The sequence below is a fragment of the Leptidea sinapis genome, chromosome 26, assembly GCF_905404315.1.
Source record: "Leptidea sinapis chromosome 26, ilLepSina1.1, whole genome shotgun sequence".
Lineage (NCBI taxonomy): Eukaryota > Metazoa > Arthropoda > Insecta > Lepidoptera > Pieridae > Leptidea > Leptidea sinapis.
Genome location: NC_066290.1, coordinates 2,409,110 through 2,434,385, shown reverse-complemented (window position 1 = coordinate 2,434,385; position 25,276 = coordinate 2,409,110). Strand labels below are relative to the sequence as shown.

The window sequence follows — 25,276 nt, the reverse complement described above, 5'->3', positions numbered from 1 at the left end:
GAAGGCTGCCTGGTCTTCCTGCATATTTTTAATTTTGTAAGTTTTGGTTAGTTGGGATACTACAGCCTAGAATTGCAACTATTTCAGCTTGATAGATGGTTGCAAGGAGTCTTTGTCTAAGCACAAATGCCTTTGAATAAGTTTAAATTTTTGATGAAAATTGCGAAGTCCTCTATGTGAGTTATGTGGAACAATTGAGGATGTTGAGCACTTGTTAAAGGAATGTGTCCGATTTCCGGCTACTAGAGACAAAATTGTAGGACTTATGGGTTTGAACAGATTTGATACGGGCATGTTTGTAAATATACTTGCCCGCCCTGCATCTAAGGATGCCATAAGTTTGTTTGAATCCATAAGTCTTATTGTTTGAACACTATAGATATAACTTGCTTTTGGTTTTATTAACTTTTGTTTTAGTTTGTTAAGTTAATATTTTGTTTTTCTTTTGTCTTTTTAATGTACTTAGATTATAATGGGGCTGACATGTACATACTTATAAAAGCCCCTAAATCAATAAAGAAAAAAAAAAGCACAACAAAGTATGACAATGGCCAGACTCTATACTTTCTTTTGTGACAGTAAGGGGCGAAACGAGCGGGACGTTCTACTGATGGTAATTGATACACCCTGCCCATTTCAATGCAATGCCGGTGAGGACTCTTGAAAAACCCAATAGAGCGGCACTACTATTGCGCTCCTCACCTTGGGACATAAGATGTTAAGTCTCATTTGCCCAGTAATTTCACTAGCTACGGCGCCCTTCAGACCGGAACACAATAATGCTTACACATTACTGCTTCACGGCAGAAAAAGGCGCCGTTGTGGTACCCATAATCTAGCCGGCATCCTGTGCAAAGGAGCCTCGCACTGGTAATACTGCAGAAGCTTGCTCTTTCTCGCCGTTCTGTTCTTGAGCCATCTGTACCACCAGACTCTTCTTCTCCGTTGCCGAGGAGCCAGGAAATGGGGCGGGGCGAGGTCAGGTTGCCTAGCGATTTATAAATAAAATTGTAAATTGTATTAAAATTTCTCAGTGATTTGATAATTTAGTAGAACAATTTTTTACCTTAGATAATTTATGCGTCTAGATAGAGCCTCTTGCTGTAAGAAAACCGATTAAAACAGGCCAGGTTTAATTACTTTAGTGTGCGTGACAACCGTCTTACACTCGCAATTTGTATGACACTTTGTGCGTGCATTGCTCAAAATAGAGGTATAGATTAACTCTAAACTCTTTTTTTATTTTCGACGTTTTGACAGCTGTCATAGTCTATCTAGACGTATAAATGATCTATGTTTTTTACATTGCTTTTGTATTTTTTTCTTATATTATGTGTTCTGTAGTAGTAATAGTAAAATCAGTATTGTTTTTGTAATTTTACAGTAATGGTGTATACGACGAGTAACAATTCTTTGCTATTTCAGGGATGCAGTTGCCCTCCGTAGCTGATATGGTGCGCGTGTGGTCACAGGTCACCGTACGCGCCAATTTAGACCGAGCAGACTAGTGATAACACGCATTTATACAAACGCTACAAGGCATAAGGGACTTAATAACACACACTACAAAGTTTAGTTTTGAACTGGATTTTGGGGAAAACATCTTTATTGTTTAAATACTTAATAGAATTTGGGAAGTGTTTTGAGATCTTCTCAGCCTATATAAGTGCATACCTTCTGTAATGATACGATTTATACTAACACTGTAAGGGAATATGGTCTTTATACTACACGCTACATAGTCTATTTTCAATGGACAGTTTTTACATGATAATTAATATACATAAGATGCATTCTGAGATCATAGGTACTTAAAGTTTGTGATGTATGTATGTTAGTGCGATTAAAATAGAATTATTAGCGAAATACTAATGAAAATAATATGTAGGTTGAAATGAAATTAGAATTTCACAGAGACAGAATCTATTTTTTTTTTTATATCGGCACTAGCTGGTATTATAAAGTTAATTTACTAAATAAATAATTAGCAGGCTTCACCAGGAAAAAATGTGTTATGAATTTTGTAGAAGTTGAATTTAATGAAATAATGTCACAGCAGAACTGATAAACTGTTTTATTTTTGTGAAAACGTGAGTATTTCAAATTATTTTAATCATAAAAACATAAAAAGACCACTTACGGACAAGTATTTTCAATTCATAAACTATTTGGGGTCACGAATTGAAACAAAAACTATCCTATCTCTCAAGTTAGATCAAACTGCACACAGTGTGCAAAGTTTGATTAGAATCGGTTCAGTAGTTTAAGAGTTCATCGCGGGCAAACAACGTGACACAAAAGTTTTATTTATAAAGTTATACCCGAAAACAAACCAAGAATATGCAAAATGTTTACAAATAGACATTTTGCTTATGATTGGTTTATTCGGACTTATAACATTTCCAATCAGAATTATCATTGTATTGACAATGTTATCAGAGATGTGGGTTCTCTCTGCATTTTCTACCGCATTTATCACGGGGAGTGCTCAGAGGAGCTGTTCGGGTTGATTTCAGCGGCCGAATTCCACCACCGGACATTACGTGCAAAGTACCATCCGCATCACGTAGACGTCTGGCATTCCACAGCCGCGCGTTTTGTTCGAAATTTCTTGCCTCGCACAGCCACTTTGTGGATTCAACTACCGGCAGCGGTCTTCCCGAACAGATACGACTTAGGGACCTTCAAGAAAAAAGCATATTCCCACCTTCAAGGCCGGCAACGCATTTCTTGACACACCTGTTGTTGCGGATGTCCATGGGCGGTTGCCTCACCTCTCCTCATCCCGTGAGCTTCTTGCCCGTTTGCCCCCTCTCATAAAAAAAAGGCATAAAGTCAATATTTTGCATATTCTTGGATTATTCTCAGATATAACTTTATGTCAAGTTTATTTGGAAGGCGGTATATGTTTAAAGTAGGTAGGTACATATTATATGGTTTTGTTATTTTTTTATAAGATGAGCAATGTGTTGTACCTAGTTTCATATGGGTCGGTAGGTATTTCATATCAATGTGATAGTAAGCTTAGTATTGCTGTTGACTATACGTAATTATTGTTAAATTATTTTTATATGCTTAATGTATTTAAATGTGTAGCTTATATGCCTTATTACTATACAGGATGTCCCAAAACTCAACGATAACCTGGTACCGGGCGAGAGGCCAAGGTATACCAGTTATGAAAAAAATCTATGTCACTTAGTCAAGCGATGACAGACATTTTTCGAAAATGTTAAAAATTTGACACCCTTTGTCGCTTTTTTAGGTACTGTGATCGCAATTTTCACAATTTTACAGTGATTTTTTTAATAATGTTATCTCAAATAACAGTGCTATTAATGGTAACCACAAATGAAAGTAATAATCATTGTTAACTAAGTAAAATAAATTAAATTTTGACGAGTTATTGTTTATAAAATTTATGTCAGTCAACTTTGACACTCTACGTTGGAAAAAAAATGTACTACACTACCCATGGCAAGTTTTTTTAAAAGATGGCCCATTTAGTTTAGATTTCAAAATAGTACAATACTTGCCACTTTTCTTGCCAATAAAATTGCTATTTCGTATTTTTTGCGAAAGGAACTCATGGAAAATTTAATCAAAATAAAACGGTAAATTATCGTAACACTTTATTATCCTCCTAAAATTAAAGCAGATGCTCAAATTGTTTCCCTCCAGCACGAATACAAGCTCTGCATCGCCTCAGAAATGACCTGTTCACCAGTCTTGCAAATCTCCTCGCATTGATTTCTTCTGATGCTGCATCAATTTTTTGGCGCAATTCTGTTACATTTTGAATTGGTTTTGAGTAGACAAAAATCTATAGAGATATAGAGTAAAAAAAATCTACTGGATTCAGGTCTGGGGACCGAGGGGGCCATGAAATTGGTCCAAGGCGTCCGATCCATTTACCGGGATATAATTCGTTTAAATATTCTCTTACAGGCCGGGCATAATGTGCTGGGCAGCCATCTTGTTGATACCACATTTCTCTCTAGATGTTGAGTGGTACATCTTCTAGCAATGTCGGCAAATCATTTTGAAGAAAATGCAAGTAGGTGGCGCCATCTAAATTTTCAGTGAATTCAAATGGTCCAATTATTTGACCATTTAATATTCCTGTCCACATGTTGACTTTAAATTGGTATTGGGATCGATCCTCGCGCATCAAATGCGGGTTTTCCGTATGCCAACTATGAAGGTTATGTAAGTTTAAATAACCATCTCTTTTAAATGTCGATTCGTCAGTCCACAAAACTTTATTTAGAAAATCCGGATCTTCACGAATTTTCGCTAACATGGTTCTGCAGAAATCAACTCTGGGTGCATGATCACGTGGTAACAAGCTGTGCACACGTTGTACATGGAAAGGATGAAAATCGTATCGTTTTAAAATTCGATGTGCGGTACTCTCGCCACACCCGTTGCAATTTCAATCGCACGTACTGAGGTACTGGGGTCATTTTCAACTTCATTCAAAACTTCAGCGTCGTAGTTTCCTTGAGGTCTCCCACCAGATGTACGAGCACTGGGTAATCGTCCTTCCGAGTATGATGCGTGCACATTTTGGAAGACACGATAATCTGGGTGCCGCTCCACATTCGGGTACCTCTCCCGATACAGTCGAGCTGCCGCGGAGGCATTACAATGGCACTCACCGTAGATAAGATGCATATTCTTGCGGTGTGTACAAATGCGGCATGTTGTTCACACACAGTGTGCACAGCACTAAGTCCAAAAAACAAAGCCAGAGTCGTCAAGTACGGATAGAGTATCAAGTCCAGGGTAACACAAGCCAAAGTCGATAGTACGAAAGTAACACGATTACGAGAGATGCGCAGTAAACGAAGAAACGATGCGTACTAAATGTTATTGTTTAAATTTTATTATGAACGACTGATGAGTCGTTGTGAGTGACACGGATAGTGACGTCTCGTTTTGACAAATACCATAACTACTATCCATTTCTTTTTATCACTTTTGTTCATTACAAACAATGGAGACTTCGAACTTTTCAAACAAAAGAATATCAGGTATTTTTTTTACTGAGGGATCCCTACGCATAGCATACGAAAAAGCAGTTTTATTGGCAAGAAAAGTGGCAAGTGTTGAACTATTTTGAAATCTAAATCTAAATTTTATAAACCATAACTCGTCAAAATTTAATTTATTTTACTTAGTTAATAATGAATATTACTTTCATTTGTGGTTACCATTAATAGCACTGTTATTTGAGATAACATTTTTAAAAAAACCTCTGTAAAATTGTGAAAATTGCGATCACAGTACCTAAAAATGCGACAAAGGGTGTCAAATTTTTAACATTTTCGAAAAATGTCTATCATCGCTTGACTAAGTGACATAGATTTTTTTTCTTATTTTTTTCATAACTGGTATACCTTGGCCTCTCGCCCGGTACCAGGTTATCGTTGAGTTTTGGGACACCCTGTATATAAATAGCTATTAAAACAAATGTTATACATTCTTAGCCGAGTTAAAAACTGCGTGGAAATGCTTTATGGTCTAAAACAATTAGGCATCTGTCTACAGGTCAAACGCCGTTGACATAAGGTGGTATAATGTCGACTAAACCTAATAAAATAATTATAGACCACTTTATATCACAGATTTTACAAATAAAACTATTTAATTTCTAATGTATACACTGGTAATTATTTAACAACAATATAATACACAATTTAAATTTATAAACGACGATAAACAAAATTTTATGAACGATGCGGGATTCGAACCCACGACCTCCGGCGTTCCGTGCACCGGCACGTGAGTGAGTCTAAACCACTGAGCTAACCGATCGATTACCGCCTCGCTATAAAATTCTGTTTGCTTTGTTCAACTCTCAGGTTGTGGCTTCATCTACAGGATCTACTTTACAGTTGATAACCTGCTCAACACCAATATTTGCATATTAGGAAATTGACTTGAGATGTCACTCTTGTAAATCTAAACAATTTGTTATGTTTTTAAAGTGATAACCCTCACTTCTAGGATTATTACACAATTTAAATTTGAAAAACAAAAAGTGGGTTATCACTTAAAAATCATAACAAATTGTTAACAATATAATATTTAATAAATACTGCAGAATGAAAATTAAATATTGATCTTTCGATCGAGCAAGTTATTATTTTACCGTACGTTATCTCCTCTCCTCTCCTCTACTCGCCACACTTCACACCGCTACACTATCGCCTCCTCTCCGAATCCACTCACTTCACTTTACTTGTAATTTGATCTGATATAGATAATTGTGTGGCGGTCATAAAATTATAGATTCTTGTGTGAAACTTAAATCTGATAATAGTCGTAACTTGAGTACCTATATATGTACATAAACTAAGTTTCTTGGTTACACGGGCCAGACGTCCAGGGAAGAATTTATCCAGCACTATTCCACGGGGGTCTCGTAAGTCAAAGAACTTTAATTTAATTAGCGCTATTACATCGTCACTTTAAATATTTATTTTTAATTACTGCATGTACTATGTTATGTTCGGAAAAAGTAGAGCTCGTGAGAAGAAATTCAACACTCTTTTCAATCAATAGAGTATTTTGCAATGTCTGTAATATACATAACAATTAAGTGCTGCATCCGATATATGAATTGTGTTGAATGTTGAAGTGTTTTAAATATCAATATTAAAAAAATGTAACAAAAAATAATCTGCATAAATATAAATTATCCTATATTGGATGATGCATCAACTTTTAGAGTTTGAATTCATCCGAATAACCCAAAACCCGAACGATATGGGCCGAACGGCTCAAGTGAGTAATGCGTTTGCCCACTTTAAATACTGTTACATGGCATTAACACTCAAATAGCTGTACGAATACGATTACAACACGTAAGCATGAACCCCCTTATTCATAATAGTCTCTGTTAACTTAAAGCATTGCTAATTCTCACTCTGTCTTCTTCTATTGACCTAAGTCAGAATGAGAAAAAACACTCCTAAGCGGCTTTTTAAAGTTAGCGGACCATTATGATAAGGGGGGAAGTGTCCAGTTTTTTGTGTACGGGAAGTATTGTTTTCCAATACTGTCTTTTATTGCCCGTTGCATTCTCAAGTAAAGGTTTTATCTCAATAACTTGTTTAAATAGGGATAACAAAGAGAGTTGACATACTGAAACATGCAGGGAGAGCCTGTCAGCCGTTAAGTTGACATAGCGATATCCCATTCTGCACGAACGCACGCCAAGAAAGCGAAGATATTAGTAGGACTAAGGGCTGAATTTTTTAAATATTTGGAGACTGGGCGTTTGGAGTTTGCATGATTCTATGACTTGATGTACAGCATTATGAAATGGTTCTTATTAGAGCTAATATAGTATATAAAATAATATGTTCTTTTAAGAACGAATCTTTCGGCATACGCTTATTACAGTTAATATGCACGATTTATATTTCTACGATCTATAATACTACGAAGGTCTAACTATCTAACTTGTAACGTAATAACGTTACAAGTTAGATATTAGACATTTATATTAATTGATGTTATTGGTTGTAGGTACAGCTACAAATAAAAAAGAATTTTATTGATAAGATAAACATCTGAACCATCTACATACCGTATAAAAAAGATTTGTTTTGATGCTTACCTACCAGCACCACGCTTTCCACGTTCTATATGATAGTAAATTATAATATATTCCTTGTGGACGGAACAATTTTTTTATTTAACTTTCATTTTATTAATGTAATGTATTAGATTTGTTACATTTAATAAAAACGTAACGCACGCTTTTATGTTGTTTTATTTAAACTGATTTTTTAGGATTAATCAAATCAAAAAATGCTTTAGTGAAAAATGAAAAATAAGTAATATTATTATCTGGAAATATCAATATTTCTATTATTTCGACTTAATCCCAGGCATAAAAGTCACCAATGTAATACTAAATTTTATAATAACCCTTGCTAAAATATTTGGATTTACTTAATAATAGTTTTAAACTAGTGGTTGACAATTCTCTAATATAAAATGGGAGTTGGTGCTGAAATTGATATGCAAAACACAAGATTATTAAATTTCCTTTCGTCTAATGTCAATAGTTCTTATGTAATAGTAATAGTTCTTAATTAATTACTTTCACGTACGGTGGATTTTTATATTTTTACACCCTTATTCATAATAGTCTGCTAACTTAAAGCATTGCTAATTCTCACTCTGTCTTCTTCTATTGACCAAAGTCAGAATGAGAAAAACCACTCCTTGCGGCTGTTTAAAGTTAGCGGACCATTATGAATAAGGAGGTCAGTAGTAGTTAACTGTTTGCCATATCACTATACCTATAAACAATTCCAGTTAGGGAATTCACTTAAACCTTAATATATTTTACATATCTCATATTCGGTAAGTAGGTCCTTATTACCCCCAAATGGGGCTTGTAGGTGACCTATTAGCGTTCTAGGGTAATAATGTAGCTAGACAAGCCCTAGGGCAGTAAGAAATAAAAAAAACTATTCACTCTTTCAAAAAGTTCGCGTACATCAATCATTCGTACTGGCAATAGACATCATGCATTCAGCCCAATGTCAAAAGAGGTCGCTATTCAGTCTTGTCTTCGTATGAGTATAATAGTCATCAAATTTAAAAATCGAACGGGGAAGCTCAATTTCGTTCTTGAAAAAAATAATTAAAAAAAAAAGATGAAAAAAGGCGGGAATAGAAAACTTTTACTTTAAATATTGTTTGTTTTTCAGATTTTTTTATAATTACGTGCTAATTAGGAAAAAAGCATGAGTTCTGCGAGTGATGAAGATATATGCTGCGCTCCCGATTCAATGAAAATGGAAGCTGAAGCAGCAATTAACAATATTTTATTATTGTAATGCCAGTTTTTTTCTACTTACCTTACAATCGAGATGTAAAGCAGAGTAGTTAGCTCGGGTGTAAGCATCAATTGCACCCTCGAACTATAAATATCTCGAGCTGCAAATCTGCAATTGATGTCTCACAGCCCTTGGCTACTAATTATACCTAGAGGAGAGAAGAATTAAGCATACAACATTGGAAAGTACTAAAGCGTTTATTAAAAAAATATTTTCTCGAAACAAACAAAATATTGAGACAAAAGCAGGGAGATATGTCTTCTATGATCTAACATTAATGAAACAAAGATAATATTAAGCTAGACAATAATCACAGAGACAGAGGACTGGCTTACAACCGTACTCACAAAACTAAGTCTGTGCGTACACACACATGCAACCAAGGTTGTTTGTGTCGTTCTGGAAAGTTGCTTAGTACCTATAGGTTACAAAACAGATGTTTTATGTTTAATATACGATGTGTTTACCAAATATTGATTGAGCTAGATCAATATACAATACATAATTACAATTAAAATGAAACAATAGAATTGTCATTAGAGTCTGTTTATTTTTATAATGGTACAAGAAAACTAACTGACATAGATATGTACGGCTCGCGTAGTTTACACTAGTTATTTTCATAGTACTATATCGTATGGTATATTATTATGGAGCAATGCAGCCTTGATGGTTTAATACCACCTTGGTACTGCATAGAAGGCTATTCGCTAATAAGGCTATTTGTAACCCAGTTCCTAGTGAATCATTGACGTGCTGACAGTCCCCATATAAGCGTTCCGAAACACACCATATCAGATATCAAATTTTTTGGCTTGTATTCAGTGTCCATATACAACTGATGCCAAAAAATAACAACATATATGTCAGTGACCCCGGATATACCTGTGTAAAATATTAAATTTTATGTACCTATTTATTATCATAATGTTAACACTAGGAATAACATTTTGGTTTAATTGTAAAAAAAATCCCCCTTATTCGTAATGGTCCGCTAACTTAAAACAGCCGCTAAGGAGTGTTTTTTCTCATTCCGACTTAGGTCAATAGAAGAAGACAGAGTGAGAATTAGCAATGCTTTAAATTGGCAGACTATATGGAATAAGGGGGTTTGTATTTGTCTTGTTGGGCGTACCTACCTACCAACCTAATGCCTTCACACAGAAAAAGTATAAAAACCGTGTCTTTTGAAACAAGACCAGGTTTGTGTTGTAAAGGTTTATAATATATTACGGTTAATGTTATTAAGGTTACTATAGCATAAGTAAATGACCTTACAATAAATACAAAATATAATTCCGTGTAGTACGTTGGGAATGAAGGGACTGGCGAGGGGTATTCAATGAATTCTTCAATTCAATCTTCATTCAATGACTTCAACTAAACAGTTTATGTTTGTTCCGGTAAACAATAGGCGAATGGAGAAATATAGAGGCAATGTTTCAGAAAAACTCTCAAACTTGTATTTAAATTATAACAGTACTCCAAATGAGATGTATGGTAAGTTATTTAAAATAATTAAAACAGAGTTTGCTTCTATATTTACTTCAAAGACAGTCAACTCGGGTGGTCTCTTGTCATTTAACAACTGGGCAACAGCTGGTATTCATAGGAGTAGACAACGGTTATATGACCTATATAGTGAGAGATCATCATGTAATCATGATGCACCTTTCCTTGTATATGTGAAAAATTATTCAAAATTATTTAAGAAAGTATGTACTATTGCTAAGCCAATGCATATTAGAGAAATAATTAAAAATGCTTCAAATAAAATAAAAATGACTTGGAAAGTTATTAACTGGGAATCTGGAAGAGCGAAAGACTGCAAGTTTGAATATAATCTAATAATAAACAATACAAAGTTCCACTCTGAGCAGGAAGTAGCTTCTGCTTTTGAGAAATTTTTTTCTGACATTCCAGTTTCCATCTCAAGCACCCTTGTCTCCTCCACCAGTGTTGCCGAGTCACTTCTTTTGGAAAATGTTAAGGAATGTAAACAAAATTTCAAATTCAGTGTTGTTAGCCCAGCAGAAATAATTAAAACTTTCAGATCCTTAGAAATGATAAAAACTGCTGATATATGGGGCATATCTGTAAAAATAATAAGTTCTGTTATTGACGTCATAGCACCATATCTAGCACTAGTTTTTAATAGCTGTATTGAACATGGCGTGTTTCCTGACCTTCTGAAGTATAGTAAAATTACACCAATATTTAAATCGGGACTCACTTCTGCCCCGAATAACTATCGCCCTGTTTCGGTGTTGCCGACCCTTAGTAAAATTTTTGAAAAAATTATTTTAAGCCAAATGCTTACTCACTTTAACACTTATAAGTTACTTCATATAAAACAATTTGGCTTTACTAGGGGACGCTCGACTACGGATGCAGGTGTTGAACGCATCAGGAATATTTTTGAGGCCTGGGAGGAATCACAGAATGCACTTGGTATCTTCTGTGATTTATCTAAGGCTTTTGATTGTGTTCAACATTCAACGCTGGTCAAGAAGCTATGCCACTATGGTATAAGAGGATCTGCACTCGATCTTCTGATCTCATATTTAAATAATAGGATTCAGAGGGTCGAGGTGAATGGCAGGAGATCTCCTGGGACTCCTCTCAATATGGGGGTGCCACAAGGGTCTATTCTTGGACCCTTCACTTCCTAATTTATATAAATGATCTACCTAACCTTGTGGAAAAAAAACACAAGGTGGTATTGTTTGCGGATGACACTTCACTTATATTCAAAGTGAAACGAAGCCAAGTTTTATATGACGAAGTAAACAATGCTCTATCTGACATCGTGTACTGGTTTAGCGCCAATAACTTATTGTTAAATAATCATAAAACCAAATATATTAAATTCACCGCGCCAAATGTCAAAAATGTAGATGCGAATATTTTATTAAATGGAGAGGTGGTAAAACCAGTGGAATCTGCTATATTTCTTGGCATTACTCTTGATTCCAAATTGCAGTGGGGCCCCCATATTGAAGGATTGGCGAATAGGCTTAGTTCTGTTTAGTTATTTTCATAGTATTATGTCCTATGGTATATTGTTATGGGGCAGTGCGGCCGATATTAATACTATCTTTGTGCTGCAGAAGAGGGCTATTCGCGCGATTTATAACCTAGGTCCTAAAGAATCATTAAGAGAAAAATTTAAAGAAATAAACATTTTGACTGTTGCTTCTCAATACATTTTTGATAATGTTTTGTATGTTCATAAGCACATTGAGGAATTTTCTAGAAACTGTGACATTCATAATGTTAACACGAGGAACAAACATAAACTTATTATGCCTACTACTCGGTTGGGTCGAGTTAGTAAGTCTTTTGTTGGGCGATGTATATGCTTCTACAATATGATCCCAGAAAATGTACAAAACAAATGTGTTACGAAATTTAAAAGAATTGTTAAAAAACGTTTGTGTGGGAAAGGTTATTATAGCATAAACGATTTTCTTAATGACACCACGGACTGGGATTAAAGCGAACACCCTCAGGCTCTTTAATTATTAATGTTTATTGTACGATATTACATTGTAATCCATATTTTATATTAAAAAAAAGCCCGCTGAGTTTCTTGCGCCCATTCTTTTCAGGTCTGAGGCAGTCTCTTTTGAATGGGTGGTAGATTTTGACGTTCAATAAGTGATTATAAATCCTATTTTGAATAAAAATATTTGAATTTGAATGCCCTTGTTCAGCGAACGACGACTTATGTAAAAAAGAGAAAACAAGGCACGAGGCAAGGGAAGGAGATGGATGTCTTGCGCTCGAATTTGGATATACTATAAACCGTACAGTTCACTGACAACAGCGACGTACGAACGAAAGATGTACGTATTTGGATACCAAATCCCCGGTTTGTATTGGTTATTGTTACCTATTGCATTCATAGGAGTTAGAACTATTGACTAATTGCCAGAGAACAGAGTCCGCTTGGACGCTATAAGGCAGCAAATACACAAAGCCTGCATCTATGGTGATTAATTAATAGCCAATTATGTCCCGACCTATTGTTCATATAAAAGCAAAATTTTAATTAAATCTCAGTAGTTTTTGCGATTGGCCTGGACATAAACCCCATTTGTCGTATCACCGCTCTTCGACAACACTTCCCTTAAAGCCTCGCCTAGTATCGGAATACTGGGTCTCGAAATCTCGAGTGATTGCCAATTCCGTGGCCGTCTGGAGGGCAAAGCGAAATTGGCATCGAAGAAGCTGGGCGTAATCAAGAGAGCACGGCAATACTTCAAGCCAGCCCACATTCTAGCACTCTACAAAGCGCAGGTCCGGCCACACATGGAGTATTGCTGTCATCTCTGGTCTGGCGCACCCCAGTATCAGCTCGACCCGTTTGACCGCGTGCGTGGCGTTGCGTAGAAATGTCGCTTCATTGTGTGTCTTCTACCGCATTTATTACGGGGAGTGTTCCGAAGAGCTGTTTAACCTGATTCCTGCCGCCGAATTCCACCTTCGCACGACACGCCACAAGTTAAGATATCATCCCCACCATCTGGGTCTGTGGTGGTCCTCCACAGAGCGGTTTTTAAGGAGCTTTCTTCTACGTACTACGAAGCTGTGGAATGAGCTTTCTTATGCAGTGTTTCCGCGACGATACGACATGGGTACCTTAAAAAAATGCGCATACTCCTTCCTTAAAGGCCTGCAACGCTCCTGTGATTCCTCTGGTGTTGCAGGAGATTGTGTGCGGCGGTGATCACTTAACACCAGGTGACCCGTACGCTCGTTTGTCCTATTCCATAAAAAAACCATACTTACATATTTAGAAACAGACAAAAATTATTGTATCAACTACTTTTTGGCTTCGGTATTGTTTGTAGAGCACACAGCGAGTATTCTTATGAAAAATATTCAATGTACAGTTTTTACTTTACGATTTTATTGTAAGTATGTATCTATAGATTATTAGTTTTTTTTTTAGTTGAAGTAATAATATCATAAAAATAATCTTGATAAGATTTCTAGCGAAATACTCACTATCATAATATTATTATGCTGTAGTCTAACCTCATTGTGTTAACTAACATCACTTTACATATTATATTGTAATTTAAATCAATTGTAAAACGATGGAAATGTAAATGTTCTGTACTTCTTCTCATTAGATCAACCTTATACGAAGTAGCGGTAGATTCAATAAGAAAAAATATTTTTTTTGTCATTCATAAGTGCCATTTACGTGACCTACATGAATAAAGTGGTTTTGATTTGATTTGATTAAATTAAAACAATTATACTAAGCCTGGTCACACTGCATAAGCACATGCGTCAACCGTGCTCGGACGGCGCCCTTCGCTTCGGGGGGATAAGGGTGCCTTCAGCGTAGTTATTAGTAAGTTGAGTAGCGATGTTTGCCAATAGAATCGTTATACTGTATATATATATATATATTTATTTTTATATGTATTTGTATATATACTATATGTATTTGTATATACTAATTTAAAGAGTAAAAATAAATATTTAGGTATATTATATATATGCGAAGTGTGTGGTTACAAGGCATTGCAAATCATAGTTCCGAATTATATTTTTTTATAGTGAACGAGCGGACAAATGACCCATCTGGTGTTAAGTGATCACCATCTGGTGTTAAGTGTTCACCATCGCCCACATTCTCTTGCAAAAACAGAGGAATCACAGGAGCGTTGCCGGCCTTTTAGGAAGGTGTACGCGCTCTTTTTGTTATGTATTATTGAACTATTCCTTCTTTAGGGGTAAAAGTAGATGCTAAACCTTGTCGATTAAACCAAACAATTTTTTCCCATGTCGTATCGTCCCGGAAACACCGCATAAGCAAGCTCATTTCACAGCTTACTTGTCCATGGAACAAAGTTCCTAGAAAACGGTACTGTTGAGGAACGCCTGCATATCATATATTACGAAATTTATTATTTTAATAGTTTAATTTACAGATAATCCTCCACGGGTATTTAACAGTCTACCGAATTTATAATAACATAGTGAGTACTTACATTTTTTTATTTGTTAACATTCAGTTACAATTGAATTTAGACTGAAATTATGAATTTTTATATAATTCAATATCAATATCATATCTTAACAATCGTTGCCAATGCCGCGGTCTCCTGGAAGGCAAAGCCAAATTCGAAGAAGCTTGGTGTTATAAATAGAGTTCGGCAATACTTCAAGCCAGCCCACATTCTATAGCTCTACAAAGCGCAGGTCTGCTGAAGTATTGCTGTCATCTCTGGTCTGGCGGACCCCAGTATCAGCTCGAACCATTTGACAGTGTGCAACTTAGAGCAGCTCGAATTGTTTGGGACCCATTGCTTTGTGAATAGCTGGATCAATTGGCGTTGCGTAGAGACGTCGCTACATTGTATGTCTTCTACCGTATTTATCACGGGGAGTGTACTAGAGAGCTGTTTCATCTGATTCCTGCCGCTGAATTCCACCTTCACACGACACGCCACAAATTATAATATTATCCCCACCAGCTAGATGCGTGGCGGTCCTCCACAGTGCGGTTTTCAAGGAACTTTCTAAAGTACTTCAAAGCTGTGGAATGAGCTTCCTTGTGCCGTGTTTCCGGGACGATACAACATGGGTACCTTTCGAAAAAGCGCGCAAGTACACCTTCCTTACAGGCCGGCAACGCAGGAGCGTGGGCGTGAGTATTGGAGAGCCAGCGAACACCAGAGGAATCATTCCTGTGATTCCTCTGGTGTTGCAAAATAATGTGAGCGGCGGTGATCACTTAACGCCAGGAGACCCGTCCCGTCTGGCTTCCCTTTTTCTGCATATGGCAGCATTAGGCAGGCTCCTCCTCTCTCACTCTTACCAATTGTTACTTTAATAGGATTAAATAATGATACTTATAATATACATACACAAAATTCTCATGTATATAACATATTCAGGAATTGTAACTAAGAATAAAACATATTTTAATACAAATTCTCATGTATATAACATATTCAGGAATTGTATCTAAGAATAAAACATATTTTAATACAAATTCTCATGTATATAACATATTCAGGAATTGTATCTAAGAATAAAATATATTTTAATACAATCAATAAAAGATTTTATTAATAAATAACCTTTCCTTACATTATCATATTATACATAAAATTTAAGTAATAACCTAAGCTCTTCTCAAGTTAAAAATTTTCAATATTAAATAGTTCAACTTAGATTTGTTTAAGTCATCACTTCTATCGGGCGTCCCGTGACGCCATCTTTTTATATTTCATTGAAAGACAAACAGAACGCGTTTACGTATTTGACATTCTTTTCAATGTCAAGGTTACATTGTTGTCAATCATCGTAACATTGAAAAATATTTCAGTAAAAAAATACCGCTTCATAAACAGTAGTTTCAATACAATATTCTTAATTGAAGATAATATTCATTTTTTTACTTGGAGTTTATGCGAAACAGCCTACTGACAGACGGAAGACTCTTTGTAATAGGGTACTCGTAAATTCACCCTAAATATTAAAGTATCATAAAAAGAAAACTGATACACTTGCTAGAGTTAATTGTTGTATTGGTCAAATAAGGCTTTATCAACATTTTCTACAGAAAAGTCACTGCAGTCTCTACTGCAACATCAAAAGGCAAAAAGTTCTGATACAATCCATTCAGGTGCTGCAATAGTCAACTTCTCATCTATTTTTCTTAACGTTTACTGGTTCAGGACATTGGCACCACGGCGTAACATTCTTGTCACATATAAGTTCAACATTGATCACTGTAATAGGCAAGTTGTCTATCACAACACTATTCGTACTATATATGGAGTATTTAACATCATGAACACCTGTGATTCTGTCTCTGTGACGAGTTACTTCCCTCTGATTATAACATCTTCGTTGGTCTCGTTTGCGGTAAGTCTTATCATGCATATGTCTGAAAAAAATATATAATATGATACAAGTATGATCCACATCTCTACGCAACGCTAAAGAATCAAGCCGATCGGAGATGACTTGATGATTCGAGCCGTTCTTCGATGCATGCGGCCCATTTGACCGCTAGAAGCTTTGAAAAAACTTTAATTTTACATAATGTAATAAACCGTGCATCATTTCTCTTACGCTCACCTATCTGGCCAAAATTGTTTAATTAAATCATGACAACCTGTGCCTGCCTCCATTTTTTTACTGGCAATAATGGATAATCGTAAACAATAAATATAAAACTAATAATAGGTGACTGTAAATAATAAATAGATAATAATACCAGGCCCCTCAGAAAGTTGTTGCCCTGGCTAGTTGTTAAAAATATGTGGATTATTTACGCGTAAAAAATATCATAGCTCGAATTTCAAATATATTTGAGAGCTAAATTGTATTTTTGTGTCTGTTTGAACAAATGAATCTGCGACGGGAGTATTTTCGGATAATTATTTTTTATGATTTGAAATGTGGCCTTAAACCAGACAAGTCATTTGATCGACTTCATCTACCGTTTGCATAACGAATTTAACGCGGTCAGACGACCGCGTATAGACAATAGACATTGGCTGTTACCGATGAAAAGCAGCAGTGAAAAATTTAATTCAAGAAAACAAACGATTTACATACTAAGAAATTCAGCATATATTGCATATTGGATCGGGAAGCGTTTACAACAGTCTATACTAGCACATTTGCGTGAAAAGGATAGTTTCGCGCTGCATGTCACACAACCTCACAGAAACTCATAAGCTGGCAGTGGCACGTGTGGAATGCTGCTGTGACCACGATCGATAAATTTAAAGCAACCTTGTCTGGGACGTTTACGGAATTGCGACAGTATGGCTGTTACAAAACGAACCAACACCTACCAAGTGAAACGGTCGAGATGCGCAGGTAAATTTTGGTCGATAGTTTCTTCGATAGCGACGGAGTATTTAATGTCATTTCCATTAGGAAATCGAAGTTGCATTGCCGAATCGTATACTACAAAATTTTCACTGCTATGAACGACAGAATACCAGGCTCCGCGGAGCAGCTGGACACCTGAACTGAACTGAAAAGGATCCAGCTTTCGTCGAGGGAAGATGCACTAACAGGGTTCGAGAAGGCCGTAGAAGAGATATCTGCGGCAAACTGGAAAAAGTGTTTCGAAAACTGGTTCAGACGCCTTAGACTTTGTATACAGGCTGGTGGAGAAACTTACTTTGAAAAGATTTAATAAAAGCATTTCAACCATATAAGTTGATTTTAAGTTTCACAAAACTTTCCGAGTGGCCCACGAATTCCTATTTACAGCTGGCAACCCTAACGTTAAGGCCAAAGCCAATTAAAGCCAATTTGGCTTTGCTTTCCAGAAGACCGCAGACTCGGCAATCCTCGAGATTTCGAGACCCAGTATTCCGTAACTAAGCGTGGCATAAAGGGAAGAACGGTGTTTTTTAGAATTAGACGCGCAAACTTGAGTTTTCTGGAGGTTAATCCTTAGCGTTCCATCGCTCTCTAAGCTGAATTCCTCTTAGTTCTCCGCGATTTTGAACTAGAGTCTTCTGGGAGTTAAATTGGACAAGGTTTATTTTAGCCCATTTCGCGACTATCTTAAGAGACGACTCCATAGAAGACACAAGTTTCTTCCGACACTGGTGGACGATTTCCCGAGAGAGACCTGCGTGTCCCATGTACGAGGGCGGCACTGAAAATTTCGGGAATCAAGGAAGTGACACAACATTGCTATTTAAACATGTATTTATTGCTTTTCGAAGTATTCTCCGCGAAATTTGACACATTTTTGCATATGATGGAACCAATCATTGAAGCAACCATTCCATTCGGAAGTTGGGGTCTCCAAAATGGCCGTTTTGTAGGCGTCCACAGCTTCTTCAGGTGATGAAAATCTCTGACCACGCAATTTATACTTTATTTTAGGGAAAGTATAGAAATCATTAGGGCTTAGGTCGGGGCTGTACGGCGGATGGTGTAATAATTCTATGTTTTCTTGCTCTAAAAACTCTTTTGTTCTGTGCGCGGTGTGAGAGCTCGCATTGTCGTGATGGAGGATGATGCGGCGGTTGCAGTTCTCTTTACGGACTTCAGAAACGACCTCTGGCAAACAAATGCTAGCATACCATTCTGCATTAACCGTTCTTTGTCCCTCAAGAGGAATAGTCGCAACATGGCCGGTTTTGGAGACAAACGTGGCCACCATTTTTTTTTGCAACACTCCGTGAACGAACAATTTTGGTTGGCTTTAACTGATTTTCGAACACCCAAACTCGTGACTGGTTTTTGTTTCGGGTTCGTACGCGTATATCCAAGATTCGTTACCTGATACGATGTTGTATACAGCATTTGAGGATCCTGCGTGGAATCTTTCGAGAGTTCTGACGCACCAAGTAACGCGAGCCGCTTTTTGCTCATCACAGAGCAAATGCGGTATCCATCGGGAAAACAACTCTTTTACACCTAATTGTTCATTCAAGATTATTTGTATTTGATTCATGCCAATGTCTAAAGTTGGCTGAATTTCGCGGTATGTCACATGTCGATCTTTCTCAATCAGCTAACGCACAGCATCAACGTTTTCTTTGGTGACTGCAGTTTTTGGACGACTTTGACGGGGATCATCACTGATCTTGACACGTCCACGATAAAATTCAGCAAACCAGCGATTAACTGTGGTTTTGGATGGGGCTTCATCACCAAATGCAGAAATCATCCGGTCAACACACTGTTTTTGTGTTAAACCACTTCGAAAATCATAATAAATCATCGCTCTAGAATTTTCTCAAGTCAATTCCATTTTCTCAACGACTAAACAAGTTTGTAAAGACCTCGTGCCAAGACCGAGAATCTTTTTTTAAATAAATAAATGGTATTCGATTTTTAAAACCAAGGAGTTTTCAATTAAAAAGATTTTAATATGACAGTAACAGTGGAAATATTCCATTCCCGATACTTTTAGTGTAGCCCTCGTATAATATCGCTCGCATCACCGTACTATAGTCTGCATAGCCATGTATGTTGGAGGCATCCGAAATATCATTGATATTCAGAAGAAATAGTGAAGGGCATAGCACACAGTATTGGGGAACTCCAGCGTTCACGGGCTTCGAGTTCGAGCAAAAAAGAGCGACAAAGACTTTTATGCTGCGCCCAGTGAGGAAGATCCACAGATCGCCCGTTGACCGACCATGGCGAAAGTTGTACTGTCAGTCTTAACCATCTAGTGACCCTCTAGGCATACCAAGAGCTGGCAGTTAACGATGCCTTCCATAATTTTGGAAAGCAAATAATACCGATCAATTGAGGTGCAATAAATGAAATTTAAGATAGCATTAACTCATTTCGTTAATTTATTTAACACACCGGTTTTTTATTTCTTAGCAACAAATTTTGGTTTATCGGTTGACTAGATATAGTCACTGAGTTACCATGTTTCTATCTACATAGTATAGATTTGCTTAGGGGACATTGGGATAGCTTTATATCAATGCAACAATCGCCTTTTTAGGAACTAATTGGCAACAAAAACGTTACAAATTTTGCTATTTTAAGGTTAATTTTGCTGCTGCTACCTTGTTAGAGCTCATTTTGTGCGGTTGTGTCTACTTTTTTGAAGGTACCCATAACTGTAATCCACAATCCCCAAGTTTGTGGCGACGTTCAGTTCCGTGGTCACTTGGAAGAGAATGCCAAACTGGCCTTTAAAAAGCTTGGTGTACTCAGGACGAGACAGTACTTCACTATATGCCACTACCTGCAACTATATATGTATAAATATGGCGCAAATTTGGCCTCACATAGAGTACTGTGGGCGGCGCTCCCCAGTACAAGCTTGTTCCATTTGACCGCATACAACGAAGCTCAAATCATCGATGATCAAGTCATCTCCGATCGGCTTGTTTCTTTGGCATTGCGTAGAGATGTGGGTTCTCTCTGAATCTTCTACCGTATTTATCACGGGGATTGTTCAGAGGCGCTGTTCGGGTTGATTCCAGGGGCCGAATTCCACCACCAGACATTCCGTGCAAATTACCACCCGCATCACATTGACGTCTGGCATTCTACAACCGTATTGCAAGAAATTTCTTGCCTCACACAGCCACATTGTTTGGAATCAATTACCGGCTGCGTCTTTCAACCGACACGACTTAGGGACCTTCATGAAAAGAGCTTACTTAAGGTGGGTATCTTAAAGGCCGGCAACGCATCTCTTGACACCTGTTGTTGCGATGTCCATGGGCGGTTGCCTCACCTCTCCCCCGTCCCCCATGAGTCTCTTGCCCATTTGCCCCCCACTTATATATATTTAAAAAAATGTGCAGATCTTATGTTTGAGATTTATGTTAGTACTTAATACAAACTAATAATATAGTCGAATAAAAACACATACATACACCAAGACATGGATTTTTTGAGACAAGTAGGAAAGACAGTGAACTGATGGGAAGTGATTTGAGATTCTTGAATTGTCTTGAAACACCAGGAATCACAGGTAGGTATGCACATGATTGCAAAAAAGTTCATTGCATATTTTGTGGATGACTACCAGTCACATATCCAGGTAGTGAGATAGATAAAGTCTGTGATCTGTGTGCAATAGTGCAATTTGGCAGGAGGCATAAGTTGAAACAGCTCTTCCAAACAAACAATGGTGTAATTTGGTTGGTGACCAAAACAGTGACAGGTTTTTAGTAAGTTCTGAGTAGAATTTTTAATACCCAATAATGACTTTTGTGGTTGTTGTAATTTTATTGTTGCAAGAGCTGATCTTGTAGCTATTGTGGTTATTAAAGAATATTCTGAGAGGCAGGATAGTTATATAAATAAATTGTAGTTAGCACAATTTGACTTAAACATGTGAATTTTCTCAGAAGTTAAAATTTGTGGCTTGGGGCTATCACTAGAGATGTGCTGGTTATGACTTTGGACAAGCAGCCAACTAGCTGGTTAGTTGGTTGTAAAAATTCTTGTTGACAATCAACAATTTTATTTAAAAAATTTGATAGATGTTTTTTTTAAAAGTAGAATTTAAGTTTGGAAACTGTATACCAAAGAAAAGTTACATTTCAAAATGTATAGACTGATTATAAAATAAAAAATATTAATAAACAAGTTTTTTATTTATTGTAATTCCTCCTACAAAATTTTTATTGACAAATATATATACAAAGTAAGAAAACAGATAGTCGGCATTTTTTTCTGAATAATCACCGACTAGTGGCTGATTATGATAGTTGCCTGATAGTCGGCTTTACAGACTAGTAGGCACATCTCTAGTTATCACCCATCAAGACAATCTCTAGATTAAAATGACAGTCATTATTTTGCTTCATATGAAACATTTTTATAGTACACAGAGTTATATACATTTTGATACAGCCTCTGTGTTGTCACAGTTATAAGAGTTCACATTGGTTTCCCATCAGATAATATGAACAAAAGGTAAAGGTATGTATGCCTATATTGCAGGATAACTTATGTTGGTTTTTGCTAGTAAGCTCCATTTGAATTGGATAATTTTACACACAACCTTTTAAATAACTTTCCAAGTGTAACATTTCAAATACACATATCAATTCAAAAAACTGAAAATACATTGTTACATAGCAACCGGGGATCAAACCAACACCACCCAGATGAAAGGTAATGACACTAACCTTTGTACCACCACCACTCTTTGGGTATGAAACATTAACAGTTAAAACAAAGTACTCACCTGAAAGTATTTTCTATTCCTGTTGTTATATTCTCTGGCCTAAATACCTTCAACCCCGCATCTTTCAGCCTCACATAAAACTCATCATCTTCAAGACCCCAACCCCAGTAGTTATTAGACATGCCCTTCACTAACTCAAAGTGTTCCTTAGTTATTAACAATATCCCTCCAATGAAGGTATCATAATGGTATTTGGGATGTGTTTTTGGTGATGATATATGCATGGGACCTAGCCGTGGGTAGATGTATTTCAAATTTTCATTAATAGGCAACAAATCTACATCATGCATAGCAATATAATCATATTTATCTCTCGTGAATATAAATCCAACATTTATCAAAGATGCTCGGTTAAACCGATTCAAATCTTTTTGTTGTATAACAAATATATCAAATAAAATGCCTTGATTCTGTAAAAAGTTGAACATGTGTGGTACAAATTCTAGAAGCTCTTCAAATCTATCTCTGAAGGGCACAAGTATTGCTAGTTTTTTTAATTTTGTAGATATTTGAAGCTTCTGTGGTTCTGTAACAACAATAAAATAGCTTTAATATGAACATAATTTTAAAATTAAGACTTGATAATTTAACAAAAAATAAAAGAAAATGTTGAACTTCAACAAAATCAGGTAAAATAAAATAATACGATATGAAAGTTTATATGTGATCAGTTATCTTTATTACGGATTTATCGTGCACTTAAGATAGCTTATAATTTTCGATATGTATATAAAAAACTATGTCTAATAAATACAGTGATTCTGAGTGTTCAGTGACGATAAAAAACATAATCAATACAATAATATTTAAGTCATAGAAAAAATGTTAGAAATACCTGGTGACTGTATTGGAATTGTTGCAATAAAACATGCCATCATAAAAGAAATTCCAATACAAATTGTAAGGCATTTTGTACAGGTAATTTTATAACCCATTTATTTAACACTGAACTTTAATATAAGGCAATACACATAACAAATTGTTATTATTTTATCAACTCTGCTTTTTCTCCGAAATCGATCACCCGACCTACGAATATAATATTTACTCTAACGACGACAAATACACCCTACACTCTTGACTCTACAGTCGACAATAGTGTTAGGCGTTTGATAGTGTTCATCTGTGACAGTCGACACTCGACCAAAGAATATATTTAGCTCGACTCTAGACTCCACAGAACACTATTAATGCTCTACTCAAAGTAGAGTACTCTGTGGCTCGAGTCTTGACTCGAGTTGAGTGATAAACTGGTGTATAAATTACGCACGGCAGCACGCTAGTACGTAGTTTACACTAGAAGTTTTGCGTAACTTAAAAAAACAACTATTATAACTAAAATATTATGCTTATTGCTTTTCAAAATACTCTCCTTAAATATTAAAAATTTTTTCATACGATCGAACCATTTTTTAAAACAGGAGGACCACAGATCTGATGGCATATTTTCTACGTGCTGGTTGAACGCTATCATTGCTTCTTCGGAATTGTTAAAAGTGAAACCTCTGATCAAATCTTTGATTTTGGGGAAAATACAGAAATCACAGGGTGCTAGGTTGGGGCAATGTGCAGCATGGGTGATGAGATGTACTTTTTTGGAAGCTAAAAATGACTTAGTTTTGTTGGCCATGGGTGAAGAAGCGTTGTCATGATGTAGGAGAACGCGGCTTTTTGGTCGTCTTTCCGCTTTCGAGAATTTTTTTTAACAGTCTGGGTAAACAAATGGTAGAATACCACTTGGCTTTAACACTCTTTTGATCTTCAAGTGGAATTGTGTAGATGGGACCCGTTGCTTAGGAAAAAAATGCGATAATTTTTTTACCAACGTTTCTCGCCTGCCTCACTTTTGTTGGCCTGTTCTCATTTTCAAACGCTCATTCACAAGATTGCTGTTTTATTTCGGGTTCAAAACAATAAATCCACGTTTCGTCTCCTCGACAATGTCATACACAGCATTAAAATGTCCGTGGTCGTACTTCATTAGCATCTGTGAGCACCATTCCACGCGAGCCCGCTTCTGCTCCGCTGTCAGTTCATGAGGGATCCAACGACAACAAAGTTTCCGAACTTTCAATTCTTCGTGTAAATTTTCTGAATTTGTCTCATACCAATCCTCAATAGTCCTCGAATTGTCTCATTGGAAATTCGCGGGTTTTCTTCAATTAGCCGCTTAGCAGTAGCCACAGTATTTTCGTTGACGGCAGTTGAAGGCCACCCTTCACGAAATTCGTCATGCAAAGAAACCCGACCTCTCTCAAATTCAGCAAACCATCGCCTCACGGTTCTCAAGCAAGGTGCTTCTCTCCCAAAAGTATTTAGAAGACGAGCGGCAGAGTTTATGTGGAGAGAGAGAACTTTTAAAATGCGAATATTCAGTTTTTGCTCAAATTTGGCGCCACTTATGGCTGTCATTTTCGAACGAGGTGCGTTCTCTTTGCGTTTGCGTGGAATTGAAGTGTGATTCTATTTGCGCCGGTCATTTTATAAACAAACATATTTTACACTTTTTGATGTTGAACGAGCGAATTACAAAATGTGTAACACTGAATATTCTAGTGAAGGTTAAACTACAAGCGCTATGAGAAATCATTTAAAAGCATTGCATAAAACTGAGTTTTTTAAAAATCTAAACACACTTTACCAGTGGGAGGCTAGGGAGGTCCATTGCACAGGCTGCCGACTAGATTATGGGTACCGCAACGGCGCGGCGCCTATTTCTGCCGTGAAG

At 36.6% G+C, this 25,276-nt stretch overlaps 2 protein-coding genes across 4 annotated transcripts in view; one reads left to right on the top strand and one right to left on the bottom strand.

The window, feature by feature from the left end:
* LOC126972392 (nicotinamide/nicotinic acid mononucleotide adenylyltransferase 1) overlaps nucleotides 1-7,775 on the top strand; it is a 30,837-nt gene extending 23,062 nt beyond the window's left edge. For all 3 annotated transcript variants that reach the window (XM_050819105.1, XM_050819107.1, XM_050819106.1), the window contains one exon: nucleotides 1,426-7,775. In XM_050819105.1, coding sequence (XP_050675062.1) covers nucleotides 1,426-1,446 — 21 coding nt within the window. In that variant the 3' untranslated portion in view covers nucleotides 1,447-7,775. The remainder of the gene's footprint in view (nucleotides 1-1,425) is intronic.
* An 8,156-nt stretch (nucleotides 7,776-15,931) lies between these two features.
* On the bottom strand, nucleotides 15,932-23,631 carry LOC126972398 (beta-1,4-galactosyltransferase 7). The gene is made up of 3 exons (XM_050819115.1): nucleotides 23,384-23,631; nucleotides 22,549-23,074; nucleotides 15,932-16,782 (listed from the first exon to the last, which is right to left on the bottom strand). The coding sequence occupies exons 1-3, from the start codon at nucleotides 23,481-23,483 to the stop codon at nucleotides 16,539-16,541; spliced, it is 870 nt and encodes a 289-aa protein (XP_050675072.1). The 5' UTR covers nucleotides 23,484-23,631; the 3' UTR covers nucleotides 15,932-16,538.
* Nucleotides 23,632-25,276: the final 1,645 nt, after the last annotated feature.